The sequence below is a fragment of the Anopheles marshallii genome, chromosome 3 (genome assembly GCF_943734725.1).
Source record: "Anopheles marshallii chromosome 3, idAnoMarsDA_429_01, whole genome shotgun sequence".
In the NCBI taxonomy this organism is placed as follows: domain Eukaryota; kingdom Metazoa; phylum Arthropoda; class Insecta; order Diptera; family Culicidae; genus Anopheles; species Anopheles marshallii.
Window position 1 is genome coordinate 53172100 of NC_071327.1, and position 22449 is coordinate 53194548.

At 43.0% G+C, this 22449-nt stretch overlaps 1 protein-coding gene across 1 annotated transcript; it reads right to left on the reverse strand.

Annotated features, from left to right (window-relative positions):
- Positions 1-311: 311 nt before the first annotated feature.
- LOC128711928 (serine/threonine-protein kinase MARK2) lies at positions 312-21433 on the reverse strand. The gene is made up of 6 exons (XM_053806820.1): positions 21312-21433; positions 7112-7675; positions 5689-5883; positions 2749-3414; positions 1243-2673; positions 312-786 (listed from the first exon to the last, which is right to left on the reverse strand). The coding sequence occupies exons 1-6, from the start codon at positions 21431-21433 to the stop codon at positions 312-314; spliced, it is 3453 nt and encodes a 1150-aa protein (XP_053662795.1).
- Positions 21434-22449: the final 1016 nt, after the last annotated feature.

Genomic DNA, 22449 nt, shown 5'->3' on the forward strand with positions numbered 1-22449 from the left:
GTCTTTACGGTATTGGTAAAGAAAACAATACTCAAAACAAGCAAAACAGAATGAAGGACGGAACAGATCGGTAACACAATACAAGCAAAGGAAAACATGTAACTGGAATTAAATTTACAACGTAAATACGTACAACGCGCGTTGAGAGCGTTGAGCGCATTGCTATCAATATAAACAATGGATCGACTGAATCGGTAGAAGAAGAAAAAACGCTTTACACGGTTACCCTTCCCATTCATAATCTCAAAAATATGGTAAACACACCCCTACATCATGGCATCAGTAATAGATGAGCGGCACAAACGCGCCGGTTACAGCCGATTGCCGTTGACGACATCCGCCACCGGTTGCCGAGCGACCCGGCCCACCTCGTCCGAGCTACTATCGCTAGAGTCCTGCTCGAGATCACTGTCCGGCACGTTGCCATCGTCATCGGCATCGTCATCATCGTCGTCCCCATCGTCATCGTCGGTATCCTTTGCGGAAGTGGTGCTCTTATGCATCGGTTGCTGCTGCACGATACGATCCACGCGTCGACCGGATTTCATCAGCACGACCGACGGTAGATCCGGATTGGATTCGAGCGTCGATCGCTGGCTCGAGGGTGCGTGACTATACTCTGACGTGTTCTCCTCATCCGAGATCGTCAGGTTCGAGTGGATCTTCCGATGCACGATCACTAGGTGATCAGCTCCGCCAGCAGGTGCCGGATGGTGCGGTACCGATGGACCCGAACCAACAGAGTGCTTCATCCTTCGACCACGCTTTATTGGAAGACGACCAATACTGTTGAGCAAGAAGGGGATAACATTAATTTAGTGTATAATGATTATTGTACCAATTACATAGATTACGAAAAGCTAATATTTCAAAGATTACAATAACCCAAAAGACTGTCTTTCCCAAGAAAAATGTGTGCAACCAATTGCAACCTTGCAACCTTTGCTTGCAAACTTTAATCAAACCTAAATTGTCCTATATGCGGTATCGTATTCAATCATATCAGAACAAAATAGCATTTCTGCAAGCACGGGATTGCCCATACGTAGTCATCATCACATGCTCCAAAAGTTTGATAACAGAAAACACCTACACCACAAACTGTCGCTGATTACTTTCAGCAAACATCTAATCTCGCCATTTTGCCTCCTTCTTTTTAACAAGATGGACCTATTGTTAGACCCACATATCATCCGACACATCTTATCGTGACGCTGAGTCACAGCGTGTAATATCGCTTACCTCTTACGGCGTAGCACATAGTATGTGTTCTGGTCCGGTTCTTCACCCTCCTCATCGGTCCAGCTTTCCTCCTCCTTTGGCTCATGGTCCACTATCTCGCCGTGGATCTTCACATCACCTACCGGTGACGCCACTAGACCACCGGCATGCGGACCACTATACAGGTACGCACCGATCCCGGCACCAACGGCACCGGCCGGTTTTAAATTGCTTCCTGCAGCCGGATGCTTCAGCAGTATCGTTTTTCCACCGTCGCGGTTTGGTTGCTTCATGGCAGCCCGGTACACGATGACGTTGTTGTCGTTAAGGAGATTCCCGTACGCGGCACTCTGCTGCAGCTTCTCCGAGATGATGTTCACCTTCCGATCGAGCGTATCGATCTTGTCGTCATCGCTGCAAACCCGGTCGAACCGCTCGTTACGATTCATAGCGTCCATTATCGGATCGGGGCTCGAATCTTCCCGCTCATCGTCATACTCCTCCACATCACCGTCGGCTTCCTCCTCCTGCAGGTTCTCTTGCGGCTGGTGCTGCGCACTCTGCTGCCGCCGCATATATCGGTAGTTCTGTTCGGAACCGGTCACCGGGACACCACCGCCACTCGTCGTCATCATGTCACTGCTGCGGCTGTTCGTCATCGTCGAGATCGAAATCGAATTACCGTTCTCCTCATCCTCAGGCACTTCACCGTCGTCTTCCGACTGGGGCTTGCTGCTACATCGGTACGCACTGGCGCGCGTTTCCACCGGAAGGCGTTCCCCAGCGAGCCGCTCGCTAACACTTAACCGTTTCAACGCCTCTTCAATCACCTCAGTCTCCACCTTCTCCTCCTCCTCCTCTTCGCGCAAACTTGCCGACATACGCTTGGTGGCCACGTTCGGGCTCGGACTCACATCCGGCTCACTGATGTCCATCGGTTCGGTTTGCGTTTCCGTGTCCACAAGCTTCACGTGGCGCGATTCCGGTTCACTCTGTACTCGCCGGTCCCGGCATGGGCTGCACTTTGGGCTACAGTTTATCGTTCCCGAACCAACACGCCGATGGCGTAGCTTTTTTACCCTGCCAGAAGAGGTTGTCGTTGGCGCCATCGGTGACGGGAGTGGTGTCGTGTCCGGATTGATGGTGGCAATTGCAGGCGTAGCTGATGCTTGCTGGAGCGGCGTTAGTGTACTGTACGGTGGCGGTGGTGCTGCTGTTACAACGACCGACCTTGCACCCTGGTGGCCGGAAGGGTTTAGCTCAGCGTATAGCGTTGCTTTCGCCGGTGTTACACCAGCCGCCGTTGGACTCGGGGTCGTTGATTCACCGTAAGCACGACCGGGCAAAGCAGCCATCGAGGGAAAGCTGAAAGGTCGTTTGCGATTCGTTTTGTCCGAACCACGTTTGAGGAAGCCACATTTCCGTTGCTCTGGTGCAAGTTGTTTTTCGCGCCTGAGAATAAAGAGCAGAAATTAGTACAACATACTAAGACAATTATTGCTTGTAGAACAACCGATCTGCACTTACTTAAGAATTTCCTGCTCCTTCTGCTCCAACAGTGCGACGAACGTGGACAGCTGCAGACATAGCATATTCGTCCGTTCCAGCTTCCTTTCGTACGTCATCCGTATATGCTGCGCGTGTTTCCATTCGTCCTTCCGCTTCTGTATCAGCTCCTGTTCGAACTTCTGGAAGTCAATGCCGGTGCTCGTTATCTTTTGCATCTGGCCACGGATTTCCTCGCGCCAGGAGCGCTGCGATTGATAGTACGCCTCGTACTGTTCCTTCTCGCACAGCGCCAACAACTCTCGCCCCGCAATGTCCAGATGCGTCAGGATGATCTTGAACGAGGGCCGATTCCGGGGCTTCGTGCTCCAGCACTGTTTGATCAGCAGCTTGAATCCCTCCGGACACGTGTCCGGTATTGGCAGGTGCAGCATATAGCTACCGACACCGTACAGAATTTGCGACGAGTCGACATTCTTGTACGGGACCTCACCGGTAAGCAGCTCCCACAGCACCACACCGTACGACCAGATGTCGACCTTTTCATTGCATGGCCAGTTGCGGATCACTTCCGGTGCCATCCATGCCACCGTACCGGCGAAACTCATCTTCGTGCTGATCTCGTTCCATTCGCGCGACGTACCAAAGTCACTGATCTTGATCACCTCATTTTCACCGATTAGAATACTGGAAGAAACGGAGATTTAATGTACACATTAGTTAACATGCATCTGGTGAATATCCATGCGGTTGCAAGGATGAATGAATCACAATACGAACGAAACCGAGAACCGTTGCTATTACGTCACTGTTTGAAAATGGCATTGCATAAGAACATTCCCCGCAAACGACGCATATTCGTGACGTCATTCGATGGTAGTAAACGCAAAGGAACAACACTGGAAACTGGACCAAAGAAACTGGCCTCTCCCGGTTCCCCATTGCCCTTCTCGAGACAGCACGCGAAGCTGCCTCGCGTACATAGCGCTGGCGGTGGCTTTTCATACGCATGCGTTTCGCTTTCGTTACGAAAGCAGTTAACGGTATGTGTTCCTCACTTGCTCCCTTGTACTAGCATCTACCACGCATCATGCGGTACACGATTGCTCAAGTTGCCGGTTTCGGAAAGGTCATAACAACAACAACAAAAAAAAACGGCTGCTACGGCCATGCCATAGTTCCGGGTGGATCAATTTTTGGATTTTCCCAACAACTGCGGCACATAAAAAGTACGCGCAAAAATTGGAAAAGACGCACGAAGGAATGGTGGCATCGATTCATTTGAACGGATCCGGCCTTGGAAGATATCATAAGACATTGTAGGAAAAGGAACGCGTTCTTGCGGTGGCAATGTGAAGGACGCGTAGAGTTTTTCACATTCGAAAAAGAAATAAAGTTAGGTTAACTAAGCTGCAGATGGGTTTAGTGAAAGGAATAGTTTAACCAACATAAGCAACCTTTCTTGGTTTATTGTTCTAAAATTTAGAGCTATTGAGGTGTTATTGAGTTAATATACGACAAATAATAAGCACCACGAGTTATATGATGACTGACATATTCTGCAATTAGTTGAACTCTCTACTAGAGGTGAACAATCTAACTCATTGAAAGGATTTGCGTTTGAGTCAATGAGGTAGAATAAAGATTTAGTTCTTCAACTCATTCATACAGATTAACATTAGTTTTAGTAACGAGGGGGATGTTCATTGTCAATAATGTTGGAGAATGTGAAGAATCAATTCCCAAAGTAACTCACTCATGTGTTAAATAACTCATGCATGAATTAAATCGTCATTCGTGGACTAAATCATGTTTTACATCATGAGTTGATGGTCACTGGGGCGAGTTAAATCAAAGTTTTATTAAATGATTAAGTTCACTGTAAATAAGTTAAATCCCAAAAGAGTTACACAAATCACCTTTCTTGGAGATTTGAATTAACTCACTCCCTCCTCCTCCTTACCGGCACAACAACTTCAAAAGGTCTAGGCCATTTCTGGCTTTCTTTACCCGTAGCTAGATGTAATTTCTGCGTACGGGGAATTGGTCTGGATGGGATTTTATCCCGGTCCTGTCGTGTTCGTGATCGACGCCCCAATCAAATACCCCACGGAGCCACCCCAAAGTAATTCATACTGTAGTAAGATTTAAATCATTCATTTATTCTGAATCATTGTGCACATCACTACTCTCTAGGCTGTGGTGGATTGATCATGTTATTGAAATGAAACCGTACGACCCAATCTGAGAAGTCCAGAGAAGGTGTATTTTTAGGCAGTGTTTGACATTGAAATATCCACCATTAGGACCGAGTTTGACAATTAGCAAACAGCAGAGCTGAACCAGGTATGTTTAAAACAACTCCTTCACCAGGGCCGCAACCAGTAAACAAATCGCTTGACATTCAAAACCCTTCCTCGAATAAACCAATCATCTATCTCACAGGTAGATGCAAGTTTCGTGAAAAGTCTCTACCCTGCCGTGAAAGCTTGTACTTTCATGAAGTTTTCCCTCGCAAGTTTTCCCAACGCCTAACCGTTGAAAACCGTGAAAACTCAAACGAAAACTCATAAAATTGCACACTCTCTGCCCTGCTGACGCCTCTGGCGATGGTACTCGGTAGCTTCCAAACTTTATTCCGGGTTTTGTTCCCCACTGTGTTGCCTCTATTACCGTCCACAAAAAAAAACAACACACAAAAACACCACGTGTGTACCCACCGTACCCAAACGTCATGGGTTTGTAAAACAACGAAGACAAGATAATTAAGTCTAGTTAAGTGTACCTTCTACGTGTGTGCTTTGCGATGGTGAATGGAATGAACTTTCAAATAGAGTGAGACGGGGACCTTCCGTGCGGTTGGAAAGTCTTAACGGGCCATGCGATTGGGTTACACTTCCGCGACGATGCGGAGCATTTCCAGTATCATCCCCACACTCCCACGGACAATGCTATACGTACTTGGGACTTTTCAGATCTCGATGGATGATCTTGTGCGTGTGCAGGTACTGCATGCCGAGCGCGATCTGTTGCGACCAGGATACGAGCTGTTGGGGCGATATGATTCCACCGCTGTCCTGCAGCTTCTTTTGCAGCGAACCGTGCGGACAGTACTCCATGATGATGCAGAATGCTGGCGCCTGGGTGCACACTCCTCTGCCGGCACAAAGACGATACGTTGGAACGGTCGAATATTCAGGTCAGGTCATATGGAATGGAATAGAACAATAAATGCAAAAAGAGAATAAGTAATACCGTTCACGGGGGTTTGTTTGAAAAATTGCACCGGAAGTTGGTGGTTTTATCATGGCGATAAAGTGACGATAGACCGTCGTGCAAGGTGCATTGCATGGTTAGAACTACGGGTGCGGTAGGTCACGTGAGACACGCTAGTGCACTGGGGTTTACATAAATTATGCAGCCATTCTAGCGATTAACCCTTCATGGCACAAAAGTGAGAACATTAATTTAAAGTCCATTATTTTATGGTGAAATAAAGTAATTATAAAAAATTGTAAAGTATGTAATTTTAAATAATATCTGAGAGCTATGGTTTAATAGCTCTAAAGCTTTTAGCTCTTTTACCACAATTTATTTTTTTAGTTTTAAGTCACTTAAAATAATTAATCATAATTCCAGTTTGGCCAAGCATCCTTGTAAAGTGCCCTTTCACTGTTTGGAAAAGAAAATATTTACAAAACTAATGTGAATTGTATTTTAGGTTAAGATTCCAATAGATTTAAGCAATATGGTCTGGCCGTTCTTGAGAAATAAACAAATAAATTATTACAACAAGGGTGATTTTTCATAATTCCTTCCTGATGCTATTTCGTTATAAAAATAACGTGTAGCTTAACGTTAAAAATGTAGTTAAATGATAACAAAATCCACAAAAGTACGTTAATTCTCTGCAATTATTGATTTACAAAAAAAATCTTAGTACAATGAGATACAAGTAGAGAGTCAATTGTTACTAAGAATGTTTTTGGAAATGAAAACGAGAGTACGATATTTTTCATAAGCTAAATTAATTTTTTTTGCGTGTACCAGATAACGCCATACACCGAAGGGTTTTATCACGCCTGTTCTCTTGCCGACAGAAGAAACGGGCAATAGAATTGTAGAACATAAGGGTATAACAAGAAAAAAAAACCCAGTATTGGAGGCGACAGAAGGCCGACTATAAATAGCTTTGACCTAGCGCAAAACCTGGCTCCTTGTTGGCGATTCACACGGGCCACCAACACCGGATATTGGTACAACCTCTACACCCATTCCAAGCCCATAAAAGCAAGATCCGCAGCACGTGACACACGCGGCAAAGTAAGTCGCGAATTCAAACCCGCGTTTTCCAACCCTGTTTCGTCCCCACTACCACACTCACTTGAATTTCACGATGTTCTCGTGATCCAGCTTGCGCAGATGCCTGATATCCGTTTCCTTCAGCTCGTGGACCTTCTTGACCGCCACCAGCTCGTTGCGCAGCTTGCCACGGAACACGGCACCCTGGGCCCCGCTGCCCAACCACACCATATCCGTGATCGTTTCGTACGAAATCTCCCAGTCCTCAGTCTGTTTGTTCTTCATCTCCATAATGTGGCTTTTGCCGATCAGCGACAGTACCGGTCGCATGCAGCCGAACAACCCATCCATCCAACCGGACGTCGCGGGTTTGTTGGACATGCCGACACCGACACCACCGATACCGACGCCTACCGGACCGACGCCGGGACCACCGGCCGCCACCATACCCATCGGTAGCTGGGGCCAACCGTTCGCACACATCGCTGGATGATGATGGTGCATGTAGTCCGGACTGAGGTCCGTGTTGGCGGCCTGCTGATGATGGTACTCATCGCCGAAGATGACCTGCGGGTACGGTGGGGCCGATTGCTGATGCTCGTTGTTCAGTCCCAGCTGATCCAGCTCCTCCTGGATGGACATCATGCTGAAGGAAAAACGATAAAGAAGATTTGACGCATAAGTTAAAAGTCACTACATATTGAATGTGTTGAGTGTTTTGAATAATTCTAGTACGGTCTAACGTCAGGTGATCGTATCAGGTGGCATGTCTCATCTTTAGACAAATATACCGAAGACCGAGGATCGAATCTAATCTCAACTGAACTGGAAGATCAATGCAAAAATCTAATAATAATTTAATTCAAGAATAATTTTGGTGCATTCAACAACTAGCGAGCATTGAGTCATTTTACTAATATACCTACAAGTTTTTTTGGTCTGGCTGTTTTGTCTTCTGTCCTCTATAAAAGATCATCTCACATCGATCGATTATATAGACATATTAGCCTTGAACATTGTTAACGCCACACAAAAAAAAAAACACTATTGGAACTCTAACACCAACTAACTCTGCTACATGCACGAACTGTCGAAGAGTCGACATTCTTTAACGTACATGTCACTTCCTTGTATGGTGTTGTATAGGGTGCAATAAACAGCTTATCACAACCTTCAGTGGCTATTTTTTGCCGTCCACACGAAACAGCTGCCGGCAAGTGTTGGGCAAGTGTTACATGGGCTATAAATAGGCAAATGCCAAATCAGTGCCAATTCCAAAATGCTACCAGATTAGAAAACAGAAATCTGAAGATCTTGCGTAGTCGTCTCAATTGTTTATGATAAGGAAGAAGAATTATTGAAGAGTAGAATAATTAGAATGGAAATAGAAATTAGAATTAAAAATGATGTTTGCTAGATGTTGCTAAGCTTATTTCATATTACAACAAGATTGTTTATTGATTGTACAAGTTTATTGTTTGATTTATGTGGATAAACATTTGCAGAACCTTATAAGCATAAAACCTTATCTCCTTAAACATGTTACTTTATATTAAAGAAACTTTTTTAACATAAAGAACTGCTGTATTAGGATTCTGGACATGACGGACCCAAATAGATTAGTGGATATAAAACAAAACCCTCCAATTACCGTCGATCGAGCCGACGGACAAATATCCGCATCGATTCGCACCGTTCGCGACAGAAGCGACCACACACAAACAAGCACACGTGCTGTGTGGTTGTGGTACGGTGCCTGCTGCTGCTGCTGATGATGATGTTGGCTTTATCTTATCAGTCTCGGTCGTGGTTGGCCATTTGTGGTGCTGTACGGTTGTTTGCCAACAGCAACCAACGCGTCAGCAGCAACAGCGGCAAACCGTGCGAAAGCAGGTTGTACGATGGCCATCATACACCGTGCCGTGTGTGTGTGTGTGTCTGTGAGTGTGTAGGCCAGACTATGTTTCGATAGCGATTCTTTTAATGCCACCGTCATCTATTTCGTATCGCAAAATGTGTACCAATGCAAACGGAATTCAACCTATACATCTTCAATGAATCTCATTAAACCGTGTGCCAATGATTAGGGATGTGGAAAGGCGTATCAGCAATGCGATGTGTGGTAAAGCCCTTGTATTTCTTCGTATGGAAGGGAGGTATTGCATATTTCTAGCCGTCGGCGACTCTGTTAACCCACGGCTAAACGCAATAATTTGGGTTGTCACAACAAACTCCGACACAACTACCTGAAACACACACAAAGTAGAAATCCATACGTCGTCCCTAACGTCCGTGTTGAAGAGCGGGAAGCCGTTAAGATTTTAAGGGCAACAGAAAAAAAATATTTCCGCACAAAGAAATCCACAATCGTCTGCTGGCTAGACTTTTCGGGAGTTAGTTTTCCTCCCATCTACGTACGATTGGAGTTTGGATTTCTCGGTAACCCTCCGGCTGGGAAAACTATGTTTCCATAAATCACTTGCCCCTTCCGGACGCTATCTATATCATGCCACCTGCCAAAAGCATAGGCGCCACACGAATATCGCTTGGTTGTTATTTGAGTGTTTTTTTGTAGATGTTATTTTGCCCGTCGCCATTGATTTGCCTAATCTGCACGTACCCCAAGCGGCAAGGTGTACCCACCGGGATATCTTATTAGCAGGGACGACGCAAACACGAGCCCATTTTGCCCACCCAAAACTTCGGTAGCCGGCCGATCGATTTGTGTGTGCAATTGCGGTATGTGAGCGCGAACACATTATCATGCGACGGGCTCCGTACAGTGGGAATGGATAAAGGATAGAAGACGAACCATCGCACCAAACTGCATGCACGTTCGAACCATCATCAGTCCCCCCCAACAATACGTCTGCGCCATTTTTTTTTTTTGTTCGCTTACTCCACCACGTCAATCTTACGTGCGTGTGGTTTTCTACGCAGTAAACATTTCATCGACCTTTTTCGGGGGAAAAGTTTCAGAGGATTTTACTTGTACGATAGTAAGGTTTGGGGGAGATTCTCAAAAATGTTTTATATGTGCAATATCTTTATTACTGCAGCACGAACAACAACACGAACTCTTTAACAAACGCTTATCATTTGATATGACAAAAAAATCACTTCATAAGACAAACATATCTACCAGGTGGCATCGTAGAAGCGATAGATTTATTCGAGTGCCCCTATATTGTGTTTTCTATCACTGTGTGTCGAAAAAACTTGGGTATATTTTAGTTTACTTTTTATGTTTAAAACGTATACTTAGTTTTCACTTAGAAAATTGACGGCCCACTCAAAAAAGAACCTGCCGACAGGGTGACCAGATCTCGCTTGCTGCTGAAAACACACGCAGGCCACAACATCATCCTTTAGGACGAAAAATTGTTTAGTCCGGAGGCAGCAGAATTGAATAAGCAGAATGATCGTGTTTATGGAGCATCTATACGGGATATACCAGCCGATAAAAGAGCACTCGAGGCGCATTTGGCCACTTGAAACCATACACGCTAAGAAGCTTTTTTTTTGACAACGACAGCTCTTGCTTCCATCATAATTTAACTCCAGCCCCTAAGGCTTCGAGCGTTCAGGAGTGGTGCAAGGAGCATTTGCCATGTTTCATTAGTGCATCGGAATGGTCCGCTGCGTCTCCGGATTTGAATCCGTTGGTTTTCCGCATGTGGGTATACATGCTAGGAAATTGGGCGACCTTTAGATTTGGATGAATTCAAAAGGGGGTTACATAAGACACACGACGAAATGCCTAATAAAGTTGTGCGTGCGACCTGTCACCATTTGCAAAAGCGCCTACGGGAGGTAATCGAATGTAAAGGGGAAAGATTTGAAATAAATTAAGTCAAATGCCAGTTTAGTTAAAAAAATGTCATTTAAATCAATTTCGAAGACAAATCAAAGCCTCGGTTTCAATTTTATTTCATAAATAAAGTATATCACTTTTACGATACCACCCTGTAGTATGCGTTACAGACATCATTGTCAGTTGATATCACAATTAGGTTCCTGTGAAAGTTATGAATTTATTCATTTCATTCATATAATCTGCAACAGAAGTAGTAAGCCACAATATTTGTTTGCTTTCAGTTCCTTTTTCCTTTTTTTTCGCTTGATTTTTTTTACATTTAATCGATCCTGATCGCCGATCTCATGTCGACTAATACTTAATTTACCTAAAATGTTGATCAATCAATTGACAAACATTGTGATCTTCGCCGTCTATGGTATTTCTATGTGTCTATTTGGGCAAAAACATGTGCAAGAGTTAAAAAAAAAAAGATTTTAAAAGTTATTATAAAGATAATTTCATCCTTTTCAAACTTGTGTTGGATTATAAGGTGGGACTAATCATCATCATTTGTTATTGAAAAAAACAAAATAATTTTGGAAGTAACAATGCCAACACCTTTGCATTGGTGACTGAATTGTATGACCGTTGCCCCTATTGCCGATATATCATAGACGGGAAGATGCGATCCGAACCTCTTTGCAAAAGGACAAAGCTCAGCAAAAATTGCGTTATTCTCGCTTAATGTACAACTGTGAATCAAAGTTCCTTTATGTGACCCGCACACTAACACTTCCAGTGGAGCTGCAACACAACAGATCTAGAGTTATTTAATGGTTGATGCTTTCGAGCCTTTATTCTCGCCACCCGTTCTCTACAGGTCATCCTCTTATGCTGTCGATCGATAAGCGAATGCTGTAATTGCAACAGGAACTCCCCATCCCCACGCGAGTTTACCGTTAGTTACACAATTCGCCCCCCACAGTCAGTCTCGCCAGTAATGCCTCGATCTCTTTGTCGCGCAATGTGATTCTCGAACGCTCTCACCAAGGTTCCTGTTTGCAAACAACCAATACGGCATGACAATCGGTCTTCGTCTATTTTGCACTCCTTTCTTCCACGCGATGCGCCGTTGAGCCGTTACGATCACGTTGACATGCGATCTAATGTGATTTTCTGATTCCGGGGTTGGCTCCAGCACCGTGCGCGTATTCTTACCTTGTGCGATTTGAGCGCGACTACTCTTTGTCTTTGGACCATCAGAACACACAGCGAACGGAAACCACGATCATGGCACGGGATCGGTCATCGAACGAGACGTTGAACGCCATTTTGCGCGACCGAAGCTTGTCTGCTAGATTATGCGTGTTTATTTGTTTGTTTGTTTGTTTGTTGGCCATTTCTTGACCGCACGAAAGCTCTCCTTACCCTGCAAAACAATCAGCGTCCGGGGGTGCGACGCAATTGGGATCACGTGTTTATTGACCATTGTTTATTGGTGAAGTTCAACAACAATATCACAACACGGTTGCAAGTCAATTGAAACCAAGAATAGGCGAAAAGTGATAAACACTTAAACATTATACGATTAAAAGATTGGAATTGGAATCTTGTGGAATTACTAACTACTAGGAAGTCTTAATGCTTTTATACCTCAAAAATGTTTTAAAAAATTTATACACTGTAAGTTTTGTACTTCTGAAGAATGATTTTTTATTATTAAAAAAAGGTTTGGACGATAATTTCAAATTGCAATGCACATATTCAAACTACAACTTTGTAAGTATATTATTATATATATTATTATATTGTAGGTATATTATTAACTACAAGTACTTAAATCAAAACGTTAAATTGTAATATTGACTAGAAGTGTTCAAAAAGATGGTTCTTCTTCTCACTCACAAAGCCCAGGAAGGCCAGAAAAGATGGAAAAATACAACTGTTTTCAGTCAGTGAGTTTCTCGCTCGTCCAATTGGCAAATTCTTCTAGTCATCATCTCCACATATCATCTGAGCACACGGATATTATGATCTCTAACAAAAACCTGAAACCGTAACCTGTCCGGTCATTTGTAGGTCTTATCACATCTTATCACAAACTCCTCCACGAATCCCTTCAGTCAAAAAGCTTTCCGATTCTATGGAAAACCTCGTGAATGTTTCCAGTCTTTAAAAAGTTGAAATTGCGAACTATCGAGATATCTCTGTGCTTTGTGCCTTCAGCCAACTGTTCGAAATACTGATAAGCAAACACCTGCTTCACGGCTTTCGTCATACTATCTGCACTGAACAGCATGGTTTCATTGCAAACCGTTCAATTGAGACTTATTTAGTTACCTTTTTTCAGCAACTGTTACTCAAGCTTTGACAAAAACATGCAGATTGATTGCGTATACACGGATTTCCATGATAAGGATTCCGGATGGCATTTGATAAGATCAAACATACGATCTTATTGGCGAAGCTTACGGTTAATACTTTGGTTTAAAAGTTTTCTATCAAACAGGTCAATGAAAGTAAAGATTGAAGCGTCGTTTTCCAAAGCATTCTCAAATACATCAGATGTTCCGCAAGGTAGCGTGTTGGGGTCGCTGCTTTTTTTCAATTTTTATTAATGGCATTGTAAACTTTCTACCTATCGCGAGCAAATTATTATACGCCGACGATCTTAAGGTCTACCTGCAAGTATCTAATATATCCAACTGCTATTCCCTTCGAAATTGTTTGCATACAGTTGGTGGTGCAGCAGGAATCATTTACACGCTAACGTCTCCAAATGTATTGACGTTACTTTCCACGAAAAAAGGCGCCTATGAGTTAAGATTATCGGGTTGCTGATATAACTGTTGCACGTAGTAATGAAGCTCGTGATCTCGGATTGTTTTTCGATAGCAAACTTCAACACTTCTACAACACGCCTTCTTGACTTGACTTGACAATTTCTAAAGCTTTGCGTGTACTAGGCTTTTTCGTTCGTGTCTATAGACATTTTAAGGATTCTTTTTGTTAAAAATCACTGTACTGTATCACTGTCGTTAGTTCGTCCCGTCTTTGAATTTGCTTTTATAGTCTGGTCACCACGGCAACAAGATAGGATAGTAAGACTTGAAGCTATTTAGCGGAAATTTATGAAAGCACTATTTTATCGATTACCTTGGTACAGGAATGTCTCCTGTCCTAACTACCGGACGAGATGTTCTTAGTAAAATTAACTTTCCAGTTTTAGTTAGACAATTTTTACGGTCTGATTTTAGATCCACAACACATAGCGCTAATGGCCATATAATTTAAATGGCGGCGACATATAATAACGTAAGTCATTCAATTGATTTGAATATGACGGTTAACCAAGTTAGGAATTGTTTAAGACAAGTTTTATGACTAGTTTAATGTAATTTAGGCAATCTATGCTAGATAACTCAACTATACGAATACAAATAAATGAACAAACACAATTATTGATAATTGAACACGGCAATTGATCCACCAATTGATGCACCACGTGCAGAGTTACTAGCTTCATATTTTTACTAATTGCAATTTGAAAAAGACATATGCAATAGATTAATCACAACAATTTCAAAACTATTTATGCAGATTATTGAGTATGAATACTTGCTAGCTTACTTATTAGGTGCTACAACCGCTTCACGGTCTTGGTCTGCTGTAGGAGTCCTCCTATTCAGACTTTTACGCATGAAGACTTACTAAGACATACTTACTAAGCTTATTTTATATTACTAAAGACCATTGAGGCGGGAGAGTACACCCGGAATAAGATGTTCTTTCACTGTTTGGCGAAGGAAAAGTCTCCAAACTAATGTGATTTTTACATGAAATTAAGATTCCAAATCTATTGGTAATACGTAATACGACCTGGCTATTCTTTAAGAATAAAAATGGGCATGAGATATTGCAAATTTCTAAATCCAACTAAAAACTCTCTGACGGTCTGAAACCCCCTCTATATTCTTACGGTACATCCGTATCAAAAAGATATATGTTCACACTTATTTCCGCAACAAAACTTCACTCACTGCACTTGACCCCAATGTTACAGGTGGGGGGGGGGAGAAAAAAGGGGGCCAACCATGTGCCCAACACTATCTAAATGTTGTCTCAGTTGTTTGTCCATGTGCGTGCACCCGCAACTGATATTTCGACATGGGCCAACCACCCGCTTCAAAACTGCTGCTCCTTCCACTCCTCCATTCCAGTGTGATGCATTTTTCTTTTGTCATCATCAACCGGTGGAAAAACGATGCATCGGGTGCTCTCTTTTTCAAACGGGCAAACGCTAGTTGAATGACCTTCAGCGTTAGATCGACCGAAGTCAAGGCAGCGCAGGCACAGGTGTTAAGGGTAAGGATGCAAGTGGTGTGGTTTCATACAAAACTGAGACAAATTGTAGAAACTTTTCCAAAAAAAAAAAAAACAAGCAAAATTAACCTTTGCTGCTGCTGCTATTAACTGCTAAAAGTAACTGGAACAAAATGTAACCACCCAAAAACCCACAGCACCCCAAAAGTTTCGATCCCTTCGCGAAGCGACCGGCATCAAATTTCAAAACTCAACCAAGCGCAACCGTTGGCCATTGGCCCAATCAGCAGTGTTTGAGAAAATGAAAACATATTTTCTTTCGAACAAAATCGCCACACGCAGCATTTTCCAAAACCCCGCCGCCACGGGCCGACCCCGACCTCGTTAAAGGTTTTCGAATTTTTCTGTGTTTTTTTTTTCAAATGTGTGTAAATTGTTGTATTTGTTTTGCATTTATTATCGTCGCAAGGTGACTTAAAAGACTTCAAAACAAAAGCAGCACACAAAAAAACGAACCTCGCATTTTGATCGTTTCCGGTAAATAATGAAAAATTGGCGTATCTTTATCGTACTGTTGGACGGTCAGTGGGTGTCTTTAGTTGTGGGGACGGGGCAGATCAGTGTCGGGAGGAGTGAGGGTGTATTTATGACTTTTTTTTTCTACTTGATTTGTCTTAATTAAACAGCATGAGGGTGCCCGTTCCTTTGGGCGTTGGTGATTAAAACGGAAAGATTAATAGAGCCCTCGGTTTGATGATGCGACAAATAGAACGATGGCTGCCCTCTATCAATTAAAAACCTGCCTGTTACGTGTAACGACAATCTGTCATTAAAATCACATCCAAACGCACACATATTGGGAAAAGAGCAAAGACACTAGAGTTCTAGCAAATCACCACCGGCAATCGGATTAAGACACACGGACTTGTTGCTGTCTATTAAAACTCCTGCTAGGGTACGAGGTCCCATGAAGGTAATGGATGGCGGGGAGACCGAGGGATCTAGGGCTCGCTTCTCCCTGCGAATGGTTTTGTTCTTATCAGTCGGAAGTGACGAGACAATCTCACGTACAGAAACCTTCATGTGCGGGGCAGAGAAACAGAGGGCCCCCGAACAAACACACACACAACAACGACCAGAGCAATGGGGGAAAAAAGAACACATAACGAGATAATGCGGAACTTTGAGCTGAGGTCGATCCACTTTCAGTCGAACTTCGAGCAAATAATCCGCACCTCCCGAATAGGTCGCGCCTCGTTCGTACAAGGCAAGGCCCACCAACCAGCGGTCTTTATTTAACCGCATTCCAATACTGCTTAGGAAATCTTTTTTTCTTTGCACCAGTTGCTCCGTGCAAACAGGATCGAAACGGAAGGGACGGTATGATCGGAAGCGACGATCGGCTGGCTGTATCGCCGCTGTGCTTATCGCCCCGTCTCATTTGCATTCGCTGAGGCTAATTGACTGGCATCCTTAGTGTTCATTGGAGTGTTCTCTCGGAGGCATTCAAGTGTAGCTTAATAACTACTTTGTGTTGAGGTTGAGAAGCTCATAAGCGATAAATTAACGTTTTATAGACTAATAATACGATATCTCACTGCACTTCTAACTTATTTGTGATGGGATTTTTGCTTTTACGCTGTTGTGTGATCCCATGGACTTGGGACTCGTCTTTGACACCGTGAGGCGTAGTTCAAATCTCATCTGGACCATATTTTTATTCCCAATTTTGGTAAACTATTCTGATAAGGTTGCCAGGCCGTTAGTAGGTAGTGTTTCGTCAATAAGAATAACTTCAACAGCACCCCAACGTATCTGACTGCGTGATATGTGCAAACCACAAACAACTAAAAGTGGGAATTTCCCAACATCGTCACTATGCCTGCAACGGGCAGAGTGTTTCCGTCGTACGTGATTACTTGCTACATAAGAGCTGCCTATTCTTTGCACGTTTGAGGACTTTGCTATCTAAACGTCATCGTATAGAATGCGGGGACATAATTACATTATTGCAGAAACAAACGGAAGACATTTCGATGAAAGATCTGTCTATCGATCCCTACATTCTCATCAATAGACGATTCAATCTAATTCAATTAAACTAGATATATGTTCAATAAAGCTACTGCTTTAGCTCTTTTACAACTATCGTTGTAACAACAACTTATCAACCATAGCAGGAATTCCGAAATTGACCTTCAGAATTTAAATTACTTTTTGAGATTTATTCAATCAATGGTTTTAAAGTATCATAACAATTAATAAAGATGTCTTTAAGCAAACAATACAACTCAGATCTCTGGGAAAGAAATCCAATGGTATCTGGTGAAATTCCATTCACCTTTTAAAACACCCCCGACAACAGAAAAAACCTTGAAGCATCGTCCAATGTTGAAGTTCAAATGGATCAAATATAATACACACCCTTTCTTAACGATGGCATTTTCGAGAGCTGGCTTGTCCGGCGGTTCCATCCAGCAGCGTTCGAATAGCGATCCGACAAACACCATTTCGCTTCGGTTGTTGTTGCCTTCTGTCGCTTTCGGTTGCCGTTGAATGATCGCGTTACACGTTTGTTTATCCAATTTTGCTGCGTATCGTGTATCGTGGCTAGAGGAAGAATTGTGTCCTCTCCCGCAAGGACCACAAAGATATACTTTTTCACAAACACACACTAACACTTTGGACGAAAAGGTTACTCACTGTAATGTTTTGTTTTTTGTTTGTTTGTTTGAAAGTAGTAATTGTTTCGATATTTTTTTGCATAAAACAAACAGTTTGCCATTAACTTAAGCACATTTCAAAAACCTACAAAAATAATCATAAAACATTATCATTTTTATCGTAATTCCTTACTCATCTTAATCTTTTTGAAGGAATTATTCAAATTAGAAACAGTTACCATAAAGGAAAACCATATGTTCCAAGACAAGAACAAACTTAAAGTTTTACAATATTCTTATTCTCGAATCGTTCAACTATTGCTGAACAATTTGAATCAGATCCGCATTTGACGTTTCGCACGATCATGCACTACTATTTGACAGGTGGTTTGCACTTGCGTCGCACACCTAAGTAAGTGAAAGCTTCTTTTCTTCCTTTTGTCACACACACTCACACACACAAACACACACAGAAGGACCGCTTTCCGCATCGATCGATCAAGAGAAGATCATTCAAAGGTTATACGGTTTTCGAAAGGGGAATCGTAAAAAAAAACAACTTCACTCGTCTTTTTCCGCAAGGTCTTCACAGCCCAAAGGTCGCACAGCTGCCACTCAGGCGAAACGAAGCCATCGAAGCACTTAATCTAGGCCACATCCCCACACATACACAACTTCACGAACACATACTCGAAACAAAAGCAATATGTTTTTTTGGACACAACCTTTCGCAAATGCGAAATCTTGCTCTTAGTCCCAATTTCAGAGCCTCCTTTTCTCTCTCTGTCTCTCTCTCTCTCTCTCTCTCTCTCTCTCTCTCTCTCTCTCTACCTTTGGGGAGGCTTCGCACGCAGCAGTTCGCAAATATGTTCGATTTCGTTAGAAAAGACGGATGTTTATCACACCTCGGATCGCGGTAAGGGTCACGAAATTCCGTTACCAAGCGATGGGTTTTACTTTTGTTGTCGTATGTTTTACGGCTTCCACGTTGTAAATCATCTCGCAACGCGCGGGTGGCAGTAAAATGACGCACTTAATCGCACCTTCTTTTGTGTGTGAGCGCACGATACCGGACCGCGTACCTGTTTAAAGTTAGAAAAAAACGCTTGTCTGCGTTGTTTACCCAGCGTGCGACACAAAGGGAGACGACACGCACGCATCACACACCACTTGGCGCATCGCACGCACTGCTAAGCACAGCAACGCACCATCGAAAGAGGAAGCGAACACACATTGGGCGGATATTGATTCTCATGCACGCACACACAGCCAGCGCACAGCGCACAGGTGACAGTCTCGTCGACTGGTGGAGCCACCTCCAACTAGAACACAGACACAGCGAAATCACATCGCAGCAAACAGCGGGTCGCTCTAGCAACCGAAAACAACCGGGAAGGCCTTGAGCGACACCACGTCAAGGGTATCTGCGACCCGAAAGGCAACCACTCCACACGGTGGCCCATTCGTGCACAACGCGCTGCTGATCGAGAAATCTGCCACAGCACGACGGGCAGAGAAAGTCATCCGCGTACGGTGGTGAGCTGATCGTGGGAGGACGTACCGTGCGAGGGTGGAATAGTAAAGACGTACAGACGCGTCTGGCCCACAAAGCACTGGCAAGCACACACACACGACGTTGTAGTTCACGACGACGAGCGGCATCGTCGCCTTCCGCTGTTGAAACACTCGTCCGTAATGTTGGGGATGTTTGGGGATGCTACTCTCGGTTGCTGCAGTAGGCTTCGATGCGTGCTCTTGGACTAACGGTACGTGTACGGTACGGGAGAGAATGGTAACCACAAGAGAGAAGTCGAGAGAGGTTGTTACTCTCTAGAGCAGGGGTAAACAACCTGCCATCAGGGTACATTTTCAATTAGCAATGTACGGTGTATGTTATTTTTTATTACCTTAACGATCGTGGTTAACGATCTCGATCTTTCTTCACTACAAAACCTTTCAGTGAAGCAAAGGTATACATTGAAAAAATCGAAAATAAAAACATTTTATAACTTTATACCAAGCTTTATATATTAGATAGAGAGTGGTTTAAAAAAATGGTTCATTTAAAATTGAACTTGTCATAGGCCCTTCTTCGAAGCACTATAAAACAAAAAAATCAGGTTCTTCTTTATCTTCGTCTTTAGTGACACCAACAACCACAAGAGGTATAAGGCCTGCAAATTCAGACTTCCTTTGTCTTTGTTAATCCGCTGTTAATGCTAGATAACCATTTATGCGTACCAATACCCCAGTTTTTGAACAATACCACAGTTCGAATGGGATTTTCTTGTTCATTATAATTAAAGTTGAGGGATATATTTATTTATTTATTACAAGCGATCTTGCCCGGGATAAGGCAAAAGACAAGGAGGAAATGCCTTGAGGAATTTATACTCTCCGTAGTCAATATATGACTGATAATACCGCTAAATAATATAATTAATAATATAATATAATACGGCCGTTGTAATTGAATTAAATTAAATATATTTATTTGTATTTATTCGTTACGAAAAAAATATCATGCCTTGTTCATAAGAATTGTACATTTCGTTATCTGTTCTTTAAAGAAATTTCCCCTAATAGTCCTTTCACAAGAAGCAGGCTCATACAGGCGAACAAAATGAAACGTTTGAAGCATAGGTTCTTTGGGACAAACTAGAACAAAGGTTCGCAAACCAAAATCAACAGCTGATTCACCTCAAAGCAACCAAAACATTGCAACTAAAATGATTTGCAAATGATGAAACAGCACCAAGCATTTCGTATAACACTTTGTTACAGTTTTTATTACCGTACGGACCTACCTGGCCATACCAGCCATTTCAGGGTTTCTAGCCTAGTCACTCAGCCGAATAGTCAGTGCTTGTTACAGAGGAAAGTTCTGGATGGGATATTGTCCGGTCGCACTGGGATAATCTATCAACCAAGATTACCCCAAAACTCCCCTGTGTAATACTATCGTAATTGCCATAATAATTGCACCAAAACACGCTGGTTCGCTCTCCATAAGTGCATTTATCTTTCCATAATATTTCCAATATCGGGAAGTCAGGTTTGGAAATAACAGAAAACCGTACACCACAAGAACATCATCTTCAGAATCTTCTGCGGTAAGTCATTTTTGTTTTGTACCCATAAAGTCTGTCTTATCAGCGTCCAGCACCGATGTTTGAACGGTCATTTCATAACAAATGCTGGTTGCTCTTCCCTGCATTCCAGCTGTTTTCTCAGCGCATGCGTAAGTCACAATCATAACGCAAAGAGAACACGCATTAACTTAAACCGCGAGAAAGAGAGAATTCTCCCTTTATCATCAACTAGAGCCGAACATTCGCGACGTCGCTAGCTCGTTCATGTACTCGATCCTTCCTGGGTTTATAGTTGAGAATCAAGTCGGAGTCAAAATCGAGTGCGATTCCGCTACGATTAAATATGACGTTGAAGCTTATTTCATACCCTTATTTACTACAAATTGAATTGTTCAACTAGCTTACCTTGTTCTATGATGATGGTCTGGTTGATCGGTGGCCAAGTTCTGCAGCGAGGTACTCATTCGTTGATAGTCCTCGAAGCGCCCCTGCCTCGAGCTCGTTCCAGTTTCACCCGCAAGATCCATTTTGCCCAAAAACCGAGGTATGTTATTACGTGCCTTATTGCTTTACTGCCGCTTTTTCCCACCTTCAACAACCACGATTTATTACGATTGGATTCAACACACACACACACACTTTCGCGGAAACCGTTAACCACTGACCAGCAGCGTTTTTTCATCCACCATCACTCATCTTCGCACAGATCGGCATCTGGCAGGCTAGAACTTTTACTTTTGCGCCCTTTCTGACGTGTGAGCACGAAAGCACTTACTTTTGCTCTCACGCCACGGATGATGCCGCCATCCAATTTTTACTCCGATTACAAACGAAGCTTCTTACCGTAATACGCTCACAGACGCACACACTTCACACCTGTTTGGATGGTTGTTGTTTTTTTATATGTACAATCAATAACGCATCGCAAAAACAACTATTTATCATGGAAAAAAACTACTTTATGCGCTCGTTTCACTTTTGCTTCTCCCGCTGATTTTGAATCTCCACTCCGGTGTATGGGATGATCTCGATAGATGTTCTGTTTCGTTGATTCTACTCGCTGACGTGTGATGTAGTTGGCACTTACGTACGTTTAGTGCTTTTCCCAAATGCTGAAAACAAATAGAAGAAAAGAGAGAGAGAGAATGAATAAAGGTATGAAAGCGCGTTGGTTGTACATCTATTCCATAAAATACGTGTATTAAACAAATAAAGGCACAATTTAAATTGTTATACACTTTCCAATACTGTCATCGCATTGAATGTCTCTTCAAAACAATCCCTTTCCAATATAGTAGAGACGCTCTTACCAAGAACCTATACCACCGAACAAGTTTTGTCATTATTTTTATACCAAAACTCTTCCGGAAACAGGCAATGATAGTTTCCGCTTCGTCTATGGCATCAGAGTTTAAACTTTTCCGCATAAAGACAAGAATAGTAAAGCAATTTGCCAATTTCAGAAGTTTGTCGCCAGTACGTCTCAAATCACTGCGATGCACTGGCTTGTGTCTTGGAATGAGACGGTGACTTTAGTGACATT

Excerpts from the sequence above, each read along its gene's own strand:
- LOC128711928 (XM_053806820.1), bottom strand. The coding sequence starts at position 21,433 with ATGGATCTTGCGGGTGAAACTGGAACGAGCTCGAGGCAGGGGCGCTTC. Across the intron at positions 7,676-21,311 it reads GACCATCATCATAGAACAAG|CATGATGTCCATCCAGGAGG; the intron begins GTAAGCTAGTTG and ends TTTTTCCTTCAG. Across the intron at positions 787-1,242 it reads TATGTGCTACGCCGTAAGAG|TATTGGTCGTCTTCCAATAA; the intron begins GTAAGCGATATT and ends CTTGCTCAACAG.